At 41.3% G+C, this 19,207-nt stretch overlaps 1 protein-coding gene across 5 annotated transcripts in view; it reads left to right on the plus strand.

Moving 5' to 3' along the window:
• scube2 (signal peptide, CUB domain, EGF-like 2) overlaps window positions 1-19,207 on the plus strand; it is a 159,145-nt gene that overhangs the window by 67,446 nt on the left and 72,492 nt on the right. For 4 of the 5 annotated variants that reach the window (XM_048545799.1, XM_048545800.1, XM_048545804.1 and 1 more), the window contains 3 exons: window positions 8,367-8,483; window positions 10,921-11,043; window positions 12,455-12,571. In XM_048545799.1, the coding sequence (XP_048401756.1) occupies window positions 8,367-8,483; window positions 10,921-11,043; window positions 12,455-12,571 (357 nt within the window). The remainder of the gene's footprint in view (window positions 1-8,366; window positions 8,484-10,920; window positions 11,044-12,454; window positions 12,572-19,207) is intronic. The other variant, XM_048545803.1, reaches the window with a different exon arrangement.

A 19,207-nucleotide genomic window follows, 5' to 3' on the forward strand; every position in this document is an offset into this window, starting at 1 on the left:
GGAGCCCCACAGAGGATTTCTTTCTCTGGGTTCTAGCGAGTGATCTTGTGCAATTTTACGCTATTTACCTTATTGTGTGCACAACCGAATTCTAAGACATCAGTCATACATCATGTTGTGATCACAAGCAGTGGATGTATTCACCAAAAATCAAACCTCCACATTTCTCATATTTAAACTCCAGCTGCCCACCATGTCGATTGCCGCAAGATTAGAATCGCCATTCACAGTTGCAGTCAAGGACAAATTGCCTGGAAACTGGCCAAGAAACAAGTTGTCACTCTAAATTGCTGTCAAGGAAGTGGAGGCCCGAGTGTGTGGGGTGATAGAGAGAATGAATGTCATTTTTCATCAGGACCACAAGAGAAGACTGCAGCATCAAACGCTGCCTGCCAGCATGATCTGAAATTGCCACCCAGGTCAGTAGGGTATTTCTAGTCTGCAGGGAATGTCTAGCAACACAAGAAAGTTAATGATCATCAGCTCTCCAAAAAGGTAAGTACCACCATCTACCCCACACTCACCCTAACTCTTCCCTTACTCACTGTCAGACTCATAGCCATGCATGCCCAGTGTGCTTTCTGTACACAACTCAAGACACTTTTCCAAACCACACTAGTACTAAAAGCACTGCCAGCCACATTCTTTCACCGAGTCACTCCCTTTCTCTTATTCCAGGTGAAAACATCTCATCTCACAATCAGGTGGAAAGAGCCAAGATGAGTGATGGAGTATCTGACATTCCTCTCCTCACCCCATCGATGCAGAGAATCTTTGTCTGCATAGGAAAGGACTATCACCACTGATGCTGATGCCAAGATCGCTGTGTTCCAGCAACCAGATATGCCTCATTGTGAAGGGTCGGGCTGCTCTTCCATTATCAGCACTCAGAGAATATGCTTAGCATGCACAAACCTCTACCCCAATTTCATATTTCATTTTCTCTTAGAATTATAGAATCATCAAATCCCTACAGTGCAGAAACAGACCTTTTGGCCCAACAAGTCCACATTGACCCTCAAAGTATCCCACCCAGACCCACCTCCAGACACTGTGGGCAATTTAGCGTGGCCATTCCGCCTAGCCTGCACATCTTTGGATTGTGGTAGGAAACTGGAGCACCCGGAGGAAATCCACGCAGATGCTGGGAGAACGTGCAAACTCCACACAGACAGTCGTCCAAATGTGGAATTGAACCTGGGTCCCTGGCGCTGTGAGGCAGCAGTGCCAACCACTGAGCCACTGTGCCGTGGGTCCCTACAGGCACCAACAAAATCTGTACAATCACTACCATGAAGAGACCAGCTTGTCAGGACATCATCTCCTCCTCTTCCTCCTCCTCTGAGGGAGACATCACAGATTCTTCAAAGGAAACACTAAAAAGGCTGTCTTCTGCAGTTGCACACTTAGATGGCTACTTTAGCTAAAGTAGACTCAAAAGCAAATTTTGATGAGCACACCACTGCTATGCTATGTCTTTGCAGCTGGCTGAGCAACAAATATACCAGGTCACTGGTCCTCACAAGACTGCCATAAACTAGGCAGCCACTCAGCTCTGGACAGGAGAGGACCCACTGGCACAAGCAAACACAAAAGGAGCAGGCGGGTTTGTTGGACACACTCAAGAAACTGACTTGAAAGTTGGAGGAGTCCATGAATGTCATCTGTGTTGTACTTCCTTCAGCATGCAAGTGTTTTCCTGTCTCCGTAGACAAGGTGGGTGCTACCATGGAGAGCCAAATCCAGTGCAGTGAGTCAGCTGAATATACCCTCAGACCTGCACTCAATTGCTCCAATCATTGGTATCCAGCAAGAGTAAGCACCCAGCTGGAGGAGGAACTACATACAGGACCCCTCAAGAGTTGCACAGACCCTTTTCCCCTTCACCCAACTTGTAACCTTGTGGGAATTCAAACTGTGGAGGCTGAACGTGCATCTAGGCAGCATACTGTTGCTCGGCCCCAGGATCACCTTCCTCAAACTCCAAGGGCAATATGCCACACTACAGAGTAGGCACCCTCCATGCTAACTGTGCAGCTAGGACTGCACCTAAATGTAGTGGGAGGGAACAGAAAATGGAAACCTTTTGAAGGTATGTAGTTGGCATGGTAAAACTTCATGGTAAATTCATGATGACATTTATAAACGTATGTTTACTTTTCATCATCAGCTGTGTGAGCAACTGTCATTTTTGTTGAGACTAAAGGAACAGAAACTAGAGAGGCTAGCCATTCTAGGTGATACATGATGTTCTGACCCTGTCTGAACAATAATTATCTTGTCTATAGCTTCTGTGCTAGCATGAAACTTTATTATGATTGGATGATGAAGCATTAATGTTCTTTTGAAGGCTTCCATCAGTTTGTAACTCTAACTTTTAGTAAATAACAAGAAAATCAAAATAAATGAAACTTTTGTGCAGCATTTCCAGTTGGGCTGACACGGGGAATGCTGGTCTCTGCAGCATCAAAACATTTGTAGTCAGATAAGATGACTTCATGCAACTTGGTTCCTCACAAAGAAATTGTGCCTGTGTTGCCAATACTGTAGCGCATTGGGATGTTGAAAGTGTTGTCCTTTGTGAGGAATGTCCTCATTGCTTTGCTTGATACAGTGCTGCTCTCACAGGTTATCACAGTTGCCTGAAGCGAATGATCTAAGATTCAAGTGTTTCTTGTGTCAGTGCTGTGCTGGAACAGTCAAAGAAAATGTTGCCAGTATACTGGACATCATGACATGGTGTTCGGACTGCTTCTTCTAAACCACATGCCATGGCATCTGCATGGCATTCCATGAAAGACAAGTGACTGTAGCTCTCCTGCATTTTTATGTCATCAGAGGACCTGTGGTTGAAAATATCACATTAGGAGACTGTGCTACATCCACTGGAGGTTGTTGCGGGTCATTGGCCTCCAGACATCTGTTTCCCCATCCTCTTGTGTGGATCTTATTAGTGGCAGCAGCCACAAAGAGCCGACGTTTCTGTGCTCAGATCCATTGGGGATGATTCCAGTGATCCTCTGTGAGCAACATCAGAAACAAAGTAGCCTTTCGGCAATGTGATCGTTCAGCTGTCACAGCACTCAGCTACAGTTTGAAAAGTGTCCTCAGTACATTGGGTCATTGAGGATTCCAACAAGGAGGGTGGTGGGATATCTCTATATGAACCTTGCATATTGTTGACCTGATACAGATATGTGCTGCTGAAGACTTTTGACACATGTACCACAGGAGATTGTATGTGTGACAGCAATTTAAGAAGAAAACCCCTCTCCCAACCCCATCATTGAAGAAAGGCACCATTGGATACATGGTGGCAGTGCCGATATTTTCTGTCCTGGACATTGTGCAAGCTTTGCAGCTGTGGAAAGTGTTTTTAATTTTCCCAGCTAAGATTAACCCTTACCTCTTGCTTGACTTTTGCCTCACTGTCATTGGTAGGATTAATGTGTACCATTAAATGCTATGAGAAAAAGTGGTGAACCTGTAAAATTCTCTGTCACAAAAGGTGGTTGAGGTCAAAGCATTAAATATTTTGAAGGAAGAATTAGATATAGAGCTATAATGTATGTAGGGCTGGAAGGAAGCAGGAACAGGGAACTGGGTTGATAATCACTACGATCATATGGAATGGCAGAGCAGACTCAAAGGGCTGATTGACTTACCCCTGCTCTTATTTTCTATGTTGCTATGATTGCTTGAGGTCAGGAATTTTAGTCAATGGAAGTGTAAGATCCTTGTACAGAATTACATCATAACAGATGTCTTTAACCTGTATCGAGTGTCTGTTTCATGCTGTTGTCCCTTGGATGGCCTCACTTAGCACCAAAGTAGTGCCTACTCCCTCAGAGAAAAAGAAGCACTTACTCTGCCCATTCCAAGTGTGTAGCAGTTTTTTTAATCTCCGATTAGCTTAGATTTTGTACAGTGTGGAAACAGGCCCTTCGGCCCAACAAGGCCACACCGCCCCTTTGAGCATCCCACCCAGACCCATCCCCCCATAACCCACACACTCCTGAACACTACAGGCAATTTAGCATGGCCAATCCACCTGACCTGCACATCTTTGGACTGTGGAAGGAAACCAGAGCACCCGGAGGAAACCCATGCAGACCCGGGGAGAATGTGCAAACTCTGCACAGACAGTCACTCAAGGCTGGAATCGAACCCGGGTCCCTGGTGCTGTGAGGCTGCAGCCACCGTGCCACCCGATTTACCCTTTTACAATTTGAATGAGGATAGAAGGAAACACAGGTAATGCTTCATGGACTGAATGCAGGCTCAATCTCTCCATCTAGATGATAACTCGCTAAACCTATATCTTCCTTACTGCCTTGTCTTCCCTGTTGACCCCATTGGTTTTGATCTTCCTTATATTCCCACACAATTTTTATGTTCAATTCTCTTCTGTTCACTTTACCCCTGAGTCCCATAGTTACGTGCTATCCCCGCCTCATCCAATCCAGGATGGTGGTGATTATTTATGACTCACCTCCCCCATTGTCTTCCCATGCTGTATCGTCTCCCACACTTTTATGCTGCATTACCCACATTCACAGCTATTATCCCCTCTGCAATCGGGCATTCAACCTCCAATTCCCAATGCCTCGACCACAGCATTGCAATCTGATATCACTTTGAATTTTCAGACACCCTGTATTGACTCTGGTCCTCCCCACAACCAACTTGGAAAGACAACTCTGACTGATGAGTGGCCAGTCCTCTAACCACTTTCTGTGCAGATACTAGCCTGATTACTGCCAATTCCTGGACTGGTTGCACTGGGCCTGCAAAACTAACGATGGCCACTCCCTGCTCTAAAATTGTATGAAATCCAGAATTCTGGCCCAAGCTTCCACTTGACCATTTCTAAGCTCCTGGATGATATCATTCAATGCAGTAGACTTACCCTAACTGAAGACACGCCCCTTTGATTAATCCTGTTAGACTTTGAGACAGCCATTTGGTTGAAGCATATTCAATGTTTTCAGCATAAACTGCTGATACATGCCATAGGTGTAAGGTTGATGTAGCATTGTACCATTTAATATCATGTCCACCTGTTTAACTGATCACTGCTGGCAACCACCCACCTGCCTGGCTTTGACATTTAAAAGGCAAAACGAGACAGAAATCTTGAGAAGCAGTAGGTCCTGAGAGAGGTGAAAAAGCACAAAATGCCGAAGTGCCGTGAGCACTCGAAAGGAATGAGCGCTAGGAGAGCAAGCTAGGACCATAAAGTACACCCTGTTCCAATACATGAAGTGGGTATCTTCCCCTCTCTGGGATGTGACCTAGCTGAAGTATTATAACACAAGATTTTGGTTTGCTCCAAAGTGCAGGATTGAAGGGTGAACTGTATTTTAAGTGGATCAATGATGTGGTGAGCTGGTGTGTGCCTGATGTAACCTCCATGGATGGAGTGTGCAGGCACTCACTGCCCATGGAGAGAACACTGAAATATTGAGGAATTGAACCTGGAATCCAGGAGAAGTAAGCAACAAACTAGAGATTCCTGGTACCCTCTGACTTACATTTGGTGAATTTATGCCAATTAGTTTCTCTCCAGATCATGAGAGAATAGGGAGCTGCATATAAAAGAGTTCAGGTTGGTTACTAGTAAATTATAAATGCATGCAACAAGGGCTATCCCCTCAAAAATTAAATATACCCATCCATGACAGTGTAAGTGGGAATGACCACCACACGGCTGTTGTAGAGATCAAGTTCCAACTTCACATTGAGGATACACTTTGGTATAGTATGTGGCACTCTGACTGTAATAAATGTGACTGACCTTGAACAGATTTAACAATTCAAATCTGGGCACCCATGAACAGCTGCAGAATTATGTATTCCACTGCAATCTCACAACCAACAGATCAGATCTGAGTTCTGCAGTCCTGACACATCTAGTTGTGAATGATGGTGGACATTAAACAAATAACAAGTAATGGTGGCTCTACAAATGTCCCCATTCAGTGATGGATTCCAGAGTATCCCTACAAAAGTCCAGGCTGAAGTATTTGCAAAGTAAAAACCGAAAGAACTGTGGATGCTGTAAATCAGGAACAAAAACAAAGTTGCTGGTAAAGCTCAGCAGGTCTGGCAGCATCTGTGGAGGAGAAAACAGAGTTAACTTTTAACTTTTCGGGCCTGGTTCTGAGGAAGTGTCATTGGACCTGAAATGTTAACTCTGTTTTCTCCTTCACAGATGCTGCCAGACCTGAAGTATTTGCATCCATCTTCAACTAGAAGTGCTGGGTGGATGATTCATTCTCAACCTCCTCCTGAAACCCAACATCATTGAGCCAGCCTTCTACCAATTCAATCACTCCATGATATTAAGAAGTAGAAACCAGGAGCAGGAGTAGGCTATTTGGCCCTTTGAACCTGTTATTACAACATTTAAAAGGCACTTGGATGGCAACGTGAATTGGAAGGGTTTAGAGGGATATGGGCCAAATGCTGACAAATGGGACTAAATCAGTTTGGGACATCTGGTCAATGGGACCGATGGGTTTGTTTCCATGCTGTACTAACTTTAGACTCTATGACTAATCCTTTATTTCAGTGCTGTTTTCCTGCTCTGTACAAAACTTGATGCCTTTACAATCTGTAAAGTTGTCAGTATCTTTCTTGAATATGTTTAGGAAAGCCTTCTGTGGTAGTGGATTCCACACACTGGGTGAAGAAATGTTTCTTCATCTTAGTCCTACATGACCTAATCTGTATCCTGAGACTCTGACCCTGGCTCTAGACTCACCAGTTAGGTTAAAGATCCTCCCTGTATCTAGCTGTGTTGATTTTTTTTTTACATTGCAATCTGATTTCCTCTCATTCTTCTAAACCCTGATAAATACAGGGAGAGTTGAACCAATCTCTCCTAATAAGTCAGTCCTACCATTGCCAGTATCAGCCAAGTAAGCCTTTGCTGAACTCTCTGTATGGCATGTACATCTTCTGTTAGATAGGGAAACCAAAACTGTATACAGTACTCCAGATGCAGTCTCACCAAAGGCCCTGTGTAACTGCAGAAAGACATTCCTACTCTTTAACTCAAATGCTCTTGCAATGAAGACCAACATACCATTTGCATTCCTAATTGCTTGGTGCACCTACTGTTTAGTTCCCTTAACTAGTGTACAATGACACCCTGTTCCCTTTGTACATCTATATTTCCCAATATATCGACATTTAAATAATACTCTTCCTTTCTGTTTTTTCAGAACAAAGTGGGTAATTTCACATCTACCTGTGCTCTACTGTATTTGCCTGTTTGTCCATACAGGCAAACGTGCTCGGAAGCCTCACACCTAACAAACTAGTCTAGATTTGTGTCACCAGCAAGCCATTTACATATATTGTGAATAGCATTGACACAAACACTGATCCATGGGTAAACCACTGGAAAAAGTCCCATTCATTCCCACTGTTTCCAGTCTGTGAACCAGTTCTTAGTCCATGCCAATATATTGCCCTGACCCGGTGTGCATTAACTTTGCCCACCACTCTCTTTTTATATAGGATCTTATCAAAAGCCTTTTTAAAATCCAAGTATATGACATCTGCTGGTTTTTCCCTGTGATATTAGAGTGTATGTTGTTTTAGTTTGCCCTCAGGAATCACTTACACCATTTCTCAATTTTAAAATGATTCCAATTTGAGTTTGGGGGGCCTGCCATTGTAGAAAACGCTATTGAAGGAGACGCTAATGAGCAGGCAATGTAGGTGTGTATTTGGAAATTGTACTTTAATTTAGATAAGCATGAGGTGGTACATTTTGAAGTTGATAGTAAGGACTCCATAAATCTTTTTGAAAAAGTAATGCCTTAATGGAATACAGAAACAGAGGAATCTTATACACCAATCACAAAATATAGGGAATCAGTTTAATAAGGCTCTATATAAAAAAAACAAACAAAGCAAGGGGTTCACTTCCAGGAGTAGTTAAAGTGAATAGCTTCGACACATTAAAAACAGAAGAATCTGAATAAGTACGTGAAGGGGAAAGAAATAGAAGGATAGATGGGGTTAGTTAAACAATGGTGAGAGAAAGCTCATATGTAGTATGAACATTGGCATTGACCTGTTTGGTTTAAATGGCCTGTATCTACACTATAAATACTGTACAATACTATGTAAAGTTGCAGATTTTTTTCACCATTAAGGTGAAGTCTGTGCAAAAGCATCACTGTGTTTCTATCTTTATCTTTCATAACTTAACAGTTAGTTATTTTGAACTAACTTTCTACAAGTTACTATGAAATTTAGCTAATTAAATTCACTATGATATTTCAATGAATTGAAGTGGTGAAACTGTAAGAATAGATTGTGGTCGCAAGTAATTTTTATTCTATCTACAGAAACATGTGCAATTAACAATGGTGGCTGTGATCGTACCTGTAAAGATACTTCTACTGGTGTTCGGTGTAGCTGTCCTGTGGGATTTACACTGCAACCAGATGGAAAGACTTGTAAAGGTTAGATATCACCTTTAATGATTTGTGTGTGTGGAAGGTACTTTGACATAATTAGTATTATAATGTTTAATATTTCATCTTCCTTCATGTGATACATCTGTTAAAGTAAGTTTTCTTAATGTAATGTTATCAGTTTTATGATTTTGATACTGCCAACTATGACAGCAATGACCAAGAATGTAATGCTACTTAAGTATTAAAATACAGTAGTTTGATGATTTTCTTTTATTTGGAAAAGCAAATAATCCACATAAACACAGTGGCTACAGTAGCAGGCCAGAGGCTAGAAAGTCTGTAACTCCCCAAAGCCTGTTCACCACCTACAAGGCACAAGTCGGGAGCGTGATGGAAAACTCCCCACTTGCCTGAATGTGTGCAGCGCTAACACCATGCAGGAAGCTTGATATTATCCAGAACAAAGCTGCCTGCTTGATTGGCACTACATCCACCGTTCCATCACCAGTACTCTGTAGTAGCAGCATATTCTATCTGTAAGATGCTCTGCAGAAATTCTCCAAAGATCCTCAGACAGCACCTTCCAAACCCACGATAATAAAATGTGAGGCTGGATGAACACAGCAGGCCAAGCAGCATCCCAGGAGCACAAAAGCTGACGCTTCGGGCCTAGACCCTTCATCAGAGAGCTCTGATGAAGGGTCTAGGCCCGAAGCGTCAGCTTTTGTGCTCCTGGGATGCTGCTTGGCCTGCTGTGTTCATTCAGCCTCACATTTTATTATCTTGGAATTCTCCAGCATCTGCAGTTCCCATTATCTCTGATACTATTTTAACCTTCCAAACCCACGACCACTTCTGTCTAGAAGGACAAGGGCAGCCAATACATGGAAACACCACCACCTGTGCGTTCCCCTCAAGCCACTCACCATCCTGACTTGGCCACTCCTTCATTGTTGCTGGGTCAAAAATTCTAGAATTCCCTCCCAAAGGGTGTTGTGGGTCAACCGACGCGACGTGGACTGCAGCATTTCAAGAAGGCAACTCATCACCACCATTTCAAGGGCACAAAGGACAGGCAATAATTGCTGGCAGCCAGTGCTGTCCATGTCCCACGAATGAATAAAAAACAATTGTTTATTTGCGTTTTAAAATGTGTAATGTGCTTCTGACACTGCTTTTTAGCAGAGATTCCAAATCCAGATATCCTTTTATCTGTTTATGAAAAAACGATTCTACAAATCTGATTTTTGGTTACAATAAATAAAAGAAAACAGAATAGAAGAAATGATCGGAATTAAGATTAAAAATATCTTGATCCTGGAGTGAAAACCATCAGGTTATTAAAATAAATAAGTAGGGAATTGCAGGTATGTGAGTCAATTGGATAATTATATCCAAAACTGGATTTGAGAATTATGCCTTCAAAATGTCAAATTATAAATGCTGCTCCCATTATTTAAGGGGAGAAAATGCAACTAGATAACTTTTCATCCATAAAATCCAAGGAAGTTACTAACCTGTAGTCAGAGGTTTTGAACACTTTAATAGATTAAAGAAAGTCAGCATCAGTTTGTGAAGACTAATTCATAACTGGATATTTTGGGAGTCCTCATGCACAAATTCCAAAAAAGCCAGCTTACAAGTTCAGCAGGTAATAGGCAAGGTAAATGGAATGTTGGCCTTTATGTTAAAGGGAATGTAATATAAAAATAGTGAGGATTTGCTAAAACTATTCTAGAGAAATGTCAGATCACACCTGGAGTACTGTGAACAATTTTGGCCCCCTTATCTAAGAAAGGATATCCTAACAGTGGAGGCTGTCCAGAGAAGTTTCACTAAGCTGATCCTGGGTATGGAGGGACTGTCTCACGAGCAGAGGTTGAGTAGGTTGGGCCTTAGGGTTTAGAAGAATGAGAAGTGATCCTTCTGAAACACAAGATTCTTAGAGGACTTGATAAGTTAGATGCAGAAAGTTTGTTTTTCCTTTCTAGGATAGTCTAGGCAGAGGGTATTGTCTCAGAATAAGGGATCACACCTTTAAGACAGAGGTGAGGAGGAATTTCTTCTCTCAGTTGGCATTGAATTTGTGGAATTCCTTACCACAGAAAGCTGTCCAGGCTCCGGGTCGTTAAGTATATTTAAGGCTGAGATAGAGTTTTAATCAGTAAAGAAATCAGTTTATTGGGAAAAGCAGAAAAGTGGAGTGAAGGATTATCAGATCAGCCTGATCTCATTGAGCCTGTTTTGCCATTCAGTTGGCTGAATGGCCTATTCTTGTTCCTATGTTCCTATTTTTAACTATTTGGATATGTCAACACCGAAGTCTGTCTCCTGTTCTGTGGTTCCTTACTGTTCTACTCTGTTTAGCCTATATATGCTAGCCCATCCATCCTCTTAAAATGCACCATTTTAAACAACTTTTCTCATAACAATAAGGATGTTAAATTTAAAAGTACTAATGATCTACAATTGTTATTTACAGATATTGATGAATGCATAAATAATAATGGTGATTGTGATCACTTCTGTAAGAATACTATTGGCAGTTTTGGCTGCAGCTGCAAGAAAGGTTACAAACTTTTAACAGATGAAAGAACCTGCCAAGGTTGGTTTAAAAATGGTTTGGATTATTTAACCTGTCTCTTAGGTTTTAAAGATCAAGGATATTCATCTAGAGATAGGAGGCTAAAATGTTGTTTACATTGTGTTAATTCAATACCTTGCTAATTGAGACAGTGTTGATTCCCCAGAGTTATAGGTGCTATCTGTGCAGGACTCTAAGTTGATCTCCGAGGGTTGCCTTACAGGTAGCAGTCCCCAGTGCTGTCTATGAGTAATCTATGCAGCAGTGCTTTGAAGTGATGCTATGTGAAAATATTCTTCACTCAAGCAAGGTCCTCATGCAGTTTATGTTTCAAATAATGATTTATTTTCAAGAATTGTTACAGAAGTTTCTTTTTAATAAAAGCTCTAAATCCCATACTTGATTCAGTTTATCTCTCTTATTGAGTTACCATACATTCTTCCATCTTGAAAAATAATTACAGACCATTTCAGCTTTGCTTGTCACCAACAAGCAAAGGAGTTGTCTTCAGAAATCAAATTTAAAGCCAGCCGTAGTCAGTTGTATACTAATATTATATAATTAAAAATAATGCCATTAAATATTGCCTGCTGATCTAATGTATTTATAAATGCGTACAAATATAATGTAAGAAGCCAAACTGTATGTTCATTAGAAAAGGTAAGTAGTAACTGGTAGCCACCTATTTTTATAGACTTATTTGTTCAGAGTTTAGTCCCGAAGGCTTCGAAAGACAAATGAGATTTTGCTTATTTTTGAAAGCACTGTGGCTTGAATGTGAAGCTGTAATTTGTAAAATTAGGGTAATGGTTTGTTTCTTGAAATCAGCCAATGGGCCTATTCAATCAAAAGTGTCTCAGGGGTGAAATTGGTCTTGGGAAAATTAGTCCTAAATGGGTGAATGTGTATTAACAATTTATTTCGCATGACATGTAATGGAAAATCTTTAATAAAACAAATTGATAACATTAGGCAGACTGTGAAAGGAGCAGCCAATTTTCTACCTTTCCTTCTGTGAACAATTTCTTACCCTTTGTGTTTTGCTGATCCCTACAGACCAGCAAGTTCCCAGTTTGAACATGTCTAGAGCCATTTATGAAAACAGTGCGATCTATCATTTTCAGGTGAAAGCAAAGAGTCAGTCTAGGGCTTTTAAGACCTTGTTGGAAACATTAGTGGCATGGTAATATTTCATAATATTCATACAATACATGGATTGTAGAGGTTCAAGACAGTAGCTCTCCAGCTTCTCCAGGGCACTTAGGAGCAGGCAATAAATGTAGCCCTAGCCAGTGAAACACTCATCCCATAAAGAATAAAATTTGCTGACTAAGGGAGCTTGAGTTTCTCTTTTATTGTTTGTTAGTTTCTGTGGTTCATTAGTAATTTATTAATATTTTAATATCCATAATACGTATCTTTTTAATTATAGATATTGACGAATGCTTCTTTGAAAGAGCATGTGATCACATTTGTATCAACTCCCCAGGATATTTTGAATGTGTTTGTAAAAAGGGTTATACTCTATATGGACTGATTCATTGTGGAGGTACGTCAAGATGCGTATTTCACAAGATAATCTTCGGAGTACGTATTTTCGTTTCAATATTTTACTTCATGATTACAATTAAAGCACAAATTAGGAAAAAAGTGCAGAAAAGGCATAGTTTATGATTAATTGTTTATATTGTTACCTTACCCTTCTTACATCTCTGAAGCCCTCTGTGCTCTGCATTTTCTCTGGCTGAGAATGGGCTATTATTCTGCTGCATCAATGCTGTTTGATTACTAGACGATGGGTGACAAGATGATGACTAGATGACAAGAATTACCAGGACTAGTCATTACTCTGATTTTATTGTTACAGTGAAGAAGCACCTGTCTTTCTCTAGCTTGGAACTCTGGGTGATTCAGCTGAGATCAGTTCCTTGTGAGTCGAGTTGGTGTTATAAATCACTCCACGATATGTGTTAGAACACCTACTTTTACGCCACTTAATTTTAGTATTTTCCTAGTCTTTTCCTTTCTTGTTTCTCTTCCTGTGTCCTGTTTAAGCAACTCGTGCTGGTCCTCTTCATGTTTTAGACTATTGGTCGTTTAAGACTGGCTATGCGATCATAGCGTACATTTTAACAGCAAGACTCAATCTCATCCTGTAATCATCAAATGCTCATAAGTGAGCACTTTGTAACAAAAGGCATGGAATGAAAATACATTTTAGGACCTTGGAATCATTATTCACTCCCTATTACATAGAACATAGAACATTACAGCACAGTACAGGCCCTTTGGCCCTCGATGTGCCGACCTGTCATACCGATCTCAAGCCCGTCTAACCTACACTATTCCATGTACGTCCATATGCTTGTCCAATGACGACTTAAATGTACCTAAAGTTGGCGAATCTACTACCGTTGCAGGCAAAGCGTTCCATTCCCTTACTACTCTCTGAGTAAAGAAACTACCTCTGACATCTGTCCTATATCTTTCACTCCTCAATTTAAAGCTATGCCCCCTTGTGCTCGCCGTCACCATCCTAGGAAAAAGGCTCTCCCTATCCACCCTATCTAACCCTCTGATTATTTTATATGTTTCAACTAAGTCACCTCTCAACCTTCTTCTCTCTAATGAAAACAGCCTCAAGTCCCTCAGCCTTTCCTCGTAAGACCTTGCCTCCATACCAGGCAACATCCTAGTAAATCTCCTCTGCACCCTTTCCAAAGCTTCCACATCCTTCTTATAACGCGGTGACCAGAACTGTACACAATACTCTAAGTGCGGCCGCACCAGAGTTTCGTACAGCTGCAGCATAACCTCTTGGTTCCGGAACTCGACCCTCTATTAATAAAAGCTAAAACACTGTATGCCTTCTTAACAGCCCTGTCAACCTGGGTGGCAACTTTCAAGGATCTTTGTACATGGACGCCGAGATCTCTCTGCTCATATACACTGCTAAGAATCTTACCATTAGCCCTGTACTTTGCCTTCCGGTTACTCCTACCAACGTGCATCACCTCACACTTGTCTGCATTAAAATCCATTTGCCACCTCTCAGCCCAGCTCTGCAGCTTATCTATGTCTCTCCGCAACTTATCTATGTCTCTCCGCAACCTACAGCATCCTTTGTCACTACCCACAACTCCACCGACCTTAGTGTCGTCTGCAAATTTACTAACCCATCCTTCTACGCCCTCATCCAGGTCATTTATAAAAATGACAAACAGCAGTGGACCCAACACCGACCCTTGCGGTACACCACTAGTAACTGGTCTCCAGGATGAACATTTCCCATCAATTACCACCCTCTGTCTTCTTTTAGCAAGCCAATTTCCGATCAAAACTGCTATATCTCCCACAATTCCATTGCTCCGCATTTTGTACAATAACCTATTGTGGGGAACCTTATCGAACGCCTTGCTGAAATCCACATACACCACATCAACCGGTTTACTCTCATCTACCTGTTTGGTCACCTTCTCAAAGAACTTAGTAAGGTTTGTGAGGCAGGACCTTGCCTTCACAAAACCGTGCTGACTATACCTAATCAATTTATTCTTTTCTAGATGATTATAAATCCTATCCCTTATAACCTTTTTCAACACTTTACCAACAACTGAGGTAAGGCTCACTGGTCTATAATTACCAGGGTTGTCTCTACTCCCCTTCTTGAACAGGGGAACCACATTTGCTATCCTCCAGTCATCTGGCACTATTCCTGTAGACAATGACGAGTTAAAGATCAATGCCAAAGGCTCGGCAATCTCCTCCCTGGCTTCCCAGAGGATCCTAGGATAAATCCCATCCGGCCTGGGGACTTATCTATCTTCACCTTCTGAAGGACTTCTAATACCTCTTCCGTGTGAACCTCAATCCCACCTAGTCTAGTAGCCTCTATCTCAGTATTCTCCTCGACAACATTGTCATTTTCTAGAGCGAATACTGTTGAAAAATATTCATTTAGCGCTTCCCCTATCTCATCTGACTCCACACACAACTTACCACTACTATCCTTGATTGCACCTAATCTTACATTCGTCATTCTTTTGTTCCTTAAGTACCTATAGAAAGCCTTTGGGTTTACCCTGATCCTATCTGCCAACAACTTCTCATGTCTCCTCCTGGCTCTTCTGAGCTCTCTCTTTAGGTCTTTCCGGGCTACCTCGTAGCCCTCAAGTGCCCTAACTGAGCCTTCACATCTCATCCTAACATAAGCCTTCTTCTTCCTTTTGACCAGAGATTCCACCTCCTTCGTAAACCACGGCTCCCGCACTCTACAGCTTCCTCCCTGCCTGACAGGTACGTACTTATCTAGGACACACAGGAGCTTTTCCTTGAATAAGCTCCACATTTCTAATGTGCCCATCCCCTGCAGTTTCCTTCCCCATTCTATGCTCCCTAAATCTTGCCTAACCTCATCGTAATTGCCTTTCCCCCAGCTATAACTCTTGCCCAATGGTATACACCTATCCCTTTCCATCACTATTTAGGACTACTGAGACCAAGGGTGATAATTTCCATTCCTTTGAGTGCTGTGGGCAATGGCAAAATATGTAGGAAGTTACAGTGAAAATTTTTTTAAAAATAAGAATCTCAACGTTGAGAAAAATTTTTTTGAATTTTCTTTTAAAGTTTAAATGCCAGTTCAGTGTATCACTAAGAATTGGTGACTACCTCGTTTCTATGCATTTTGATCTCGTCAATTACCCGACTTGCTTAATTTCTAGACAGTTTCCAATTCTTTCCTCTCCATCGTGACAGTCAGAGTGGTTACCTGACTGTAGCAACTCACCTATTTCTCCCTCGGGCCTTCATCCAACTTGGTCATCATCATAATATCCCTACATGCTCTATGGATTCCATCTTCCCATATCCTTCATCTGTGCAAGTTGCCAAGCTTGCTGTCAGTTTAACTCTCACACCACTCAAATCTTGCAGAACTTTACTTAGGAGCTCAGGGACATCCATCACTCGCATGGTTTTGCCAGGCCACTTTGTGCACAGTAACACACACCAGTCTCATTCATCTATGCAGAATGCATCTTATGGCTCTTTGTGTCATTTCTCTGTACTCACTCATTTTGAGACAGCCACCCTCTGTGGCTTGCATTTCTTTTTATTGCACAGGCTGTTCAGTGCTAAGTTATAGTCTGTGGTCTGTGATTTGCATTGCTCTTTAGTGCAGTGAAGACGCATACAGTAGAAGGAATAATTGACAATGAAGTTGGCATAGACCCTAAGGAAAGAGTGACTACGATAAGATAAAATTATTATTTAAGGTAGACTGTGATATAGCCATTTCTGAGACTAGAGTTCCAAATTTGAGTAAAGGAAATTATGATAGTATGAGGCATCAGTGAGCTGTCATAAACTGGGAAGTTTACTTAAAGGGTTAACATTAGATGCACAATGGAAAACATTTAAAGTGCGTGTGTGTATGAAATACGAAAGTTATTTATTCCTGTATGATATAAAACTAAACTGGAAAATGTGGCCACATCATGCCTAACAAGGAAAATCATTATATTGAACCCAGGAAGAAACATACAAATTGGCCAAAAAATAAAGCAACAGACCTGAGGGATGGGGACAGTTTAGATTCCAGCAAAGGGAGACGAAGAGACTGTTTGAGAAGGGAAAGTAAAGTCTGAGTGTAAGCTTGCAGGGAACACAAAAACCCCTAGTAAAAGCTTCTGTAGGTGAATCATGAGATGAAGATTATTAAAGACAAATATAGGTCCCCTACAGTCAGAAATGTGGGTATTTATAATGGAGACAAAGAGACGGTAGATCAAGTAAATCCATACTTAAGTTCTGTCTACACAAAGGTAGACACAAATAACATCCCAAAAATATGGCAGAACACAGGGTCTAGTGGAATGGAGGAAATGAGAAAAATTAGTATTCATAGAGAAATAGTACTGGGGAAACCAATGGGATTTTTTTTATTCATTCACAGAATGCGGGCGTCACTAGCTAGGCAGCATGTATTGCTCATCCCTAATTGCCCAGAGGGCAGTTAGGAGTCAACCACATAGCAGTGGGTATGGAGTCACATGTAAGCCAGACCAGGTAAGGGTGGCAGTTTCCAACCCTAAAGGACATAAGTGAACCAGATGGGTTTTCCCCGACAGTCGGCAATGGATTCATGGTCATCATTAGACTCTTAATTCCAGATACTTACTGATTTCAAATTCCACCTTTTGCTGTAGTGGAATTCGAACCTAGGTCCCCCAAGACATTACCTGGGTCTCTGGATTCACAGTCCGGTGGTAATACCACTAGGCAGTTGCCTCCCCAACCTATTGCAGGCAGATAAATCTCCCTGGTTTGATATCATTAATTTTAAAGTACTTAAGGAAATATCCCTTAGCAGTTGTGCTAGTGGTCATTTTCCAAAATTTTAGAGACTCTGGAGCAATTCTTAAGGATTGGAGAGTACCTAACGTAACTCCACTATTTAAGAAGGGAGATAGAGAGAAAACAGTAAATTAAGCCAGTTAGCTTGACATTGGTAGTGGGAAAATAGCAAGAATACATTATAAAAGATGTAATAGCAGAGCTCTTGGAAGATAGTGACAAGACTTCAGCATCAATTTACAAAGGGAAAATTGTGCCTAATAAGTGTGTTGGAATTCTTTGAAGATGTAACAAGTAGAATGGATAAGGGGGACCCAGTGGATGTTGTTTACTTGTATTTTCAGAAGGCTTTTGATAAGGTCTCACATAAGAGATTAGCAAGTAAAGTTAAAGTACATGGGATTGAAGGTTGTGTATCGAAATAAATTGAGAACCAGTTGGCAGACAGGAAACAGCATTGGAATGAACAAATCTTCTTTTAAGTGGGGAGAAGTGACTAATGGGCTACTGCAGGGATCTGTGCTTGGACCCCAACTATACACAATATATTTAAAGATTTAAGTGAAATAACTGTATCATGTTTATAAGACATAAAATCTCCAGATTTGCAGATGACGCAAAGCTGGGTGGGAAGGTATGCTGCAAAGTGGATTCAGAGAAGCTGCAGTGTGACTTGAACAAGATAAGTATGCAAATACATGGCAGAAGCAGTACAATGTGGATAAGTGTGAGGTTCTCCAGTTTGGTAGCAAAAACAGGCAGACAGGTTATTGTCTGATTGGTGATACATTGTGGAAGGGTTTCCCAGGTACTGCTAATTCAAACAAAGTGTCACTGGACTCAGAACATGAACTCTGTTTTGCTGTCAACAGATGCTGCCAGATGTATTGTGTTTCTGCAGCACTCTGTTTTTGTTTTGTTTTGATTTGCCTTGCTAGGGACAATTGCGTAATCATGCACCCACTGATTCTGTAATGCAACCTATCTGGCATCAAATTGCGCTTTGTGGGCAGGTTATTTATTGTCCAAAGTAGAATGTTAGAATTATAACCTTAAGCAATCTCAATCATTATATAGACTATGCTAATTGCCTCCTTGCCATGTCAAGTAAGTAAATGTAATTCAGTGTTAACTTAAAAGTGTCATGTGGGCTTGACATTTCTGAAACCCGTTTCATAGCTAACACTGGAAGCCAGTGCTTTGGAGATACCACGCTGTCATGATGAACAGTAAGTATGCAAGGATATAGTGTGAGATTTTTAAGGGCACCTTCTTTTGGGAGGAGACGAGCTATTGTGGTGTGCTATTGCTGGAATTCAATTCCCCAATGTAGCATGAACATTTGGAATATGTACTGTACATTTGGATAAGGTTGCATACGTCAGAGTAACCTTTTCTTATTTATTCTGTTATGGACCAGGCCAGACCCCCTCAAAATATTTTAAAATGGTAGCCTAGACCCCAACCTTTCTTATTCTACAGGTAGATGTGAAGTGGGTGTTCCAGGTGTCATGCGACTGGTTGAACCATTCAACTTTAAGCGAAGCAGAATTTATTTAAACATGACAGTTGAAACACGAAAAAATGAAAGCAGAATTAGAATAACTTAACTGGTGGAAAACTTAACCAACCCAATACAGCTACTTAACTAATTAACTGTTCCAATAAAGTAACACCTGGCAAAAGGTAAATTCCAACACAGATTCTTACAGGCAAGATTCCAATCCCGGAGGGAACAACAACCAGAGAGGTTTCAGAGAAAGTCAGTCAGGAATCAGAGTCTAATGCTGTGCGGAGCTGGAGGAACACAACAGGTCAGGCAGCAGTT

This window comes from Stegostoma tigrinum, chromosome 17, assembly GCF_030684315.1.
Source record: "Stegostoma tigrinum isolate sSteTig4 chromosome 17, sSteTig4.hap1, whole genome shotgun sequence".
In the NCBI taxonomy this organism is placed as follows: Eukaryota; Metazoa; Chordata; class Chondrichthyes; order Orectolobiformes; family Stegostomatidae; genus Stegostoma; species Stegostoma tigrinum.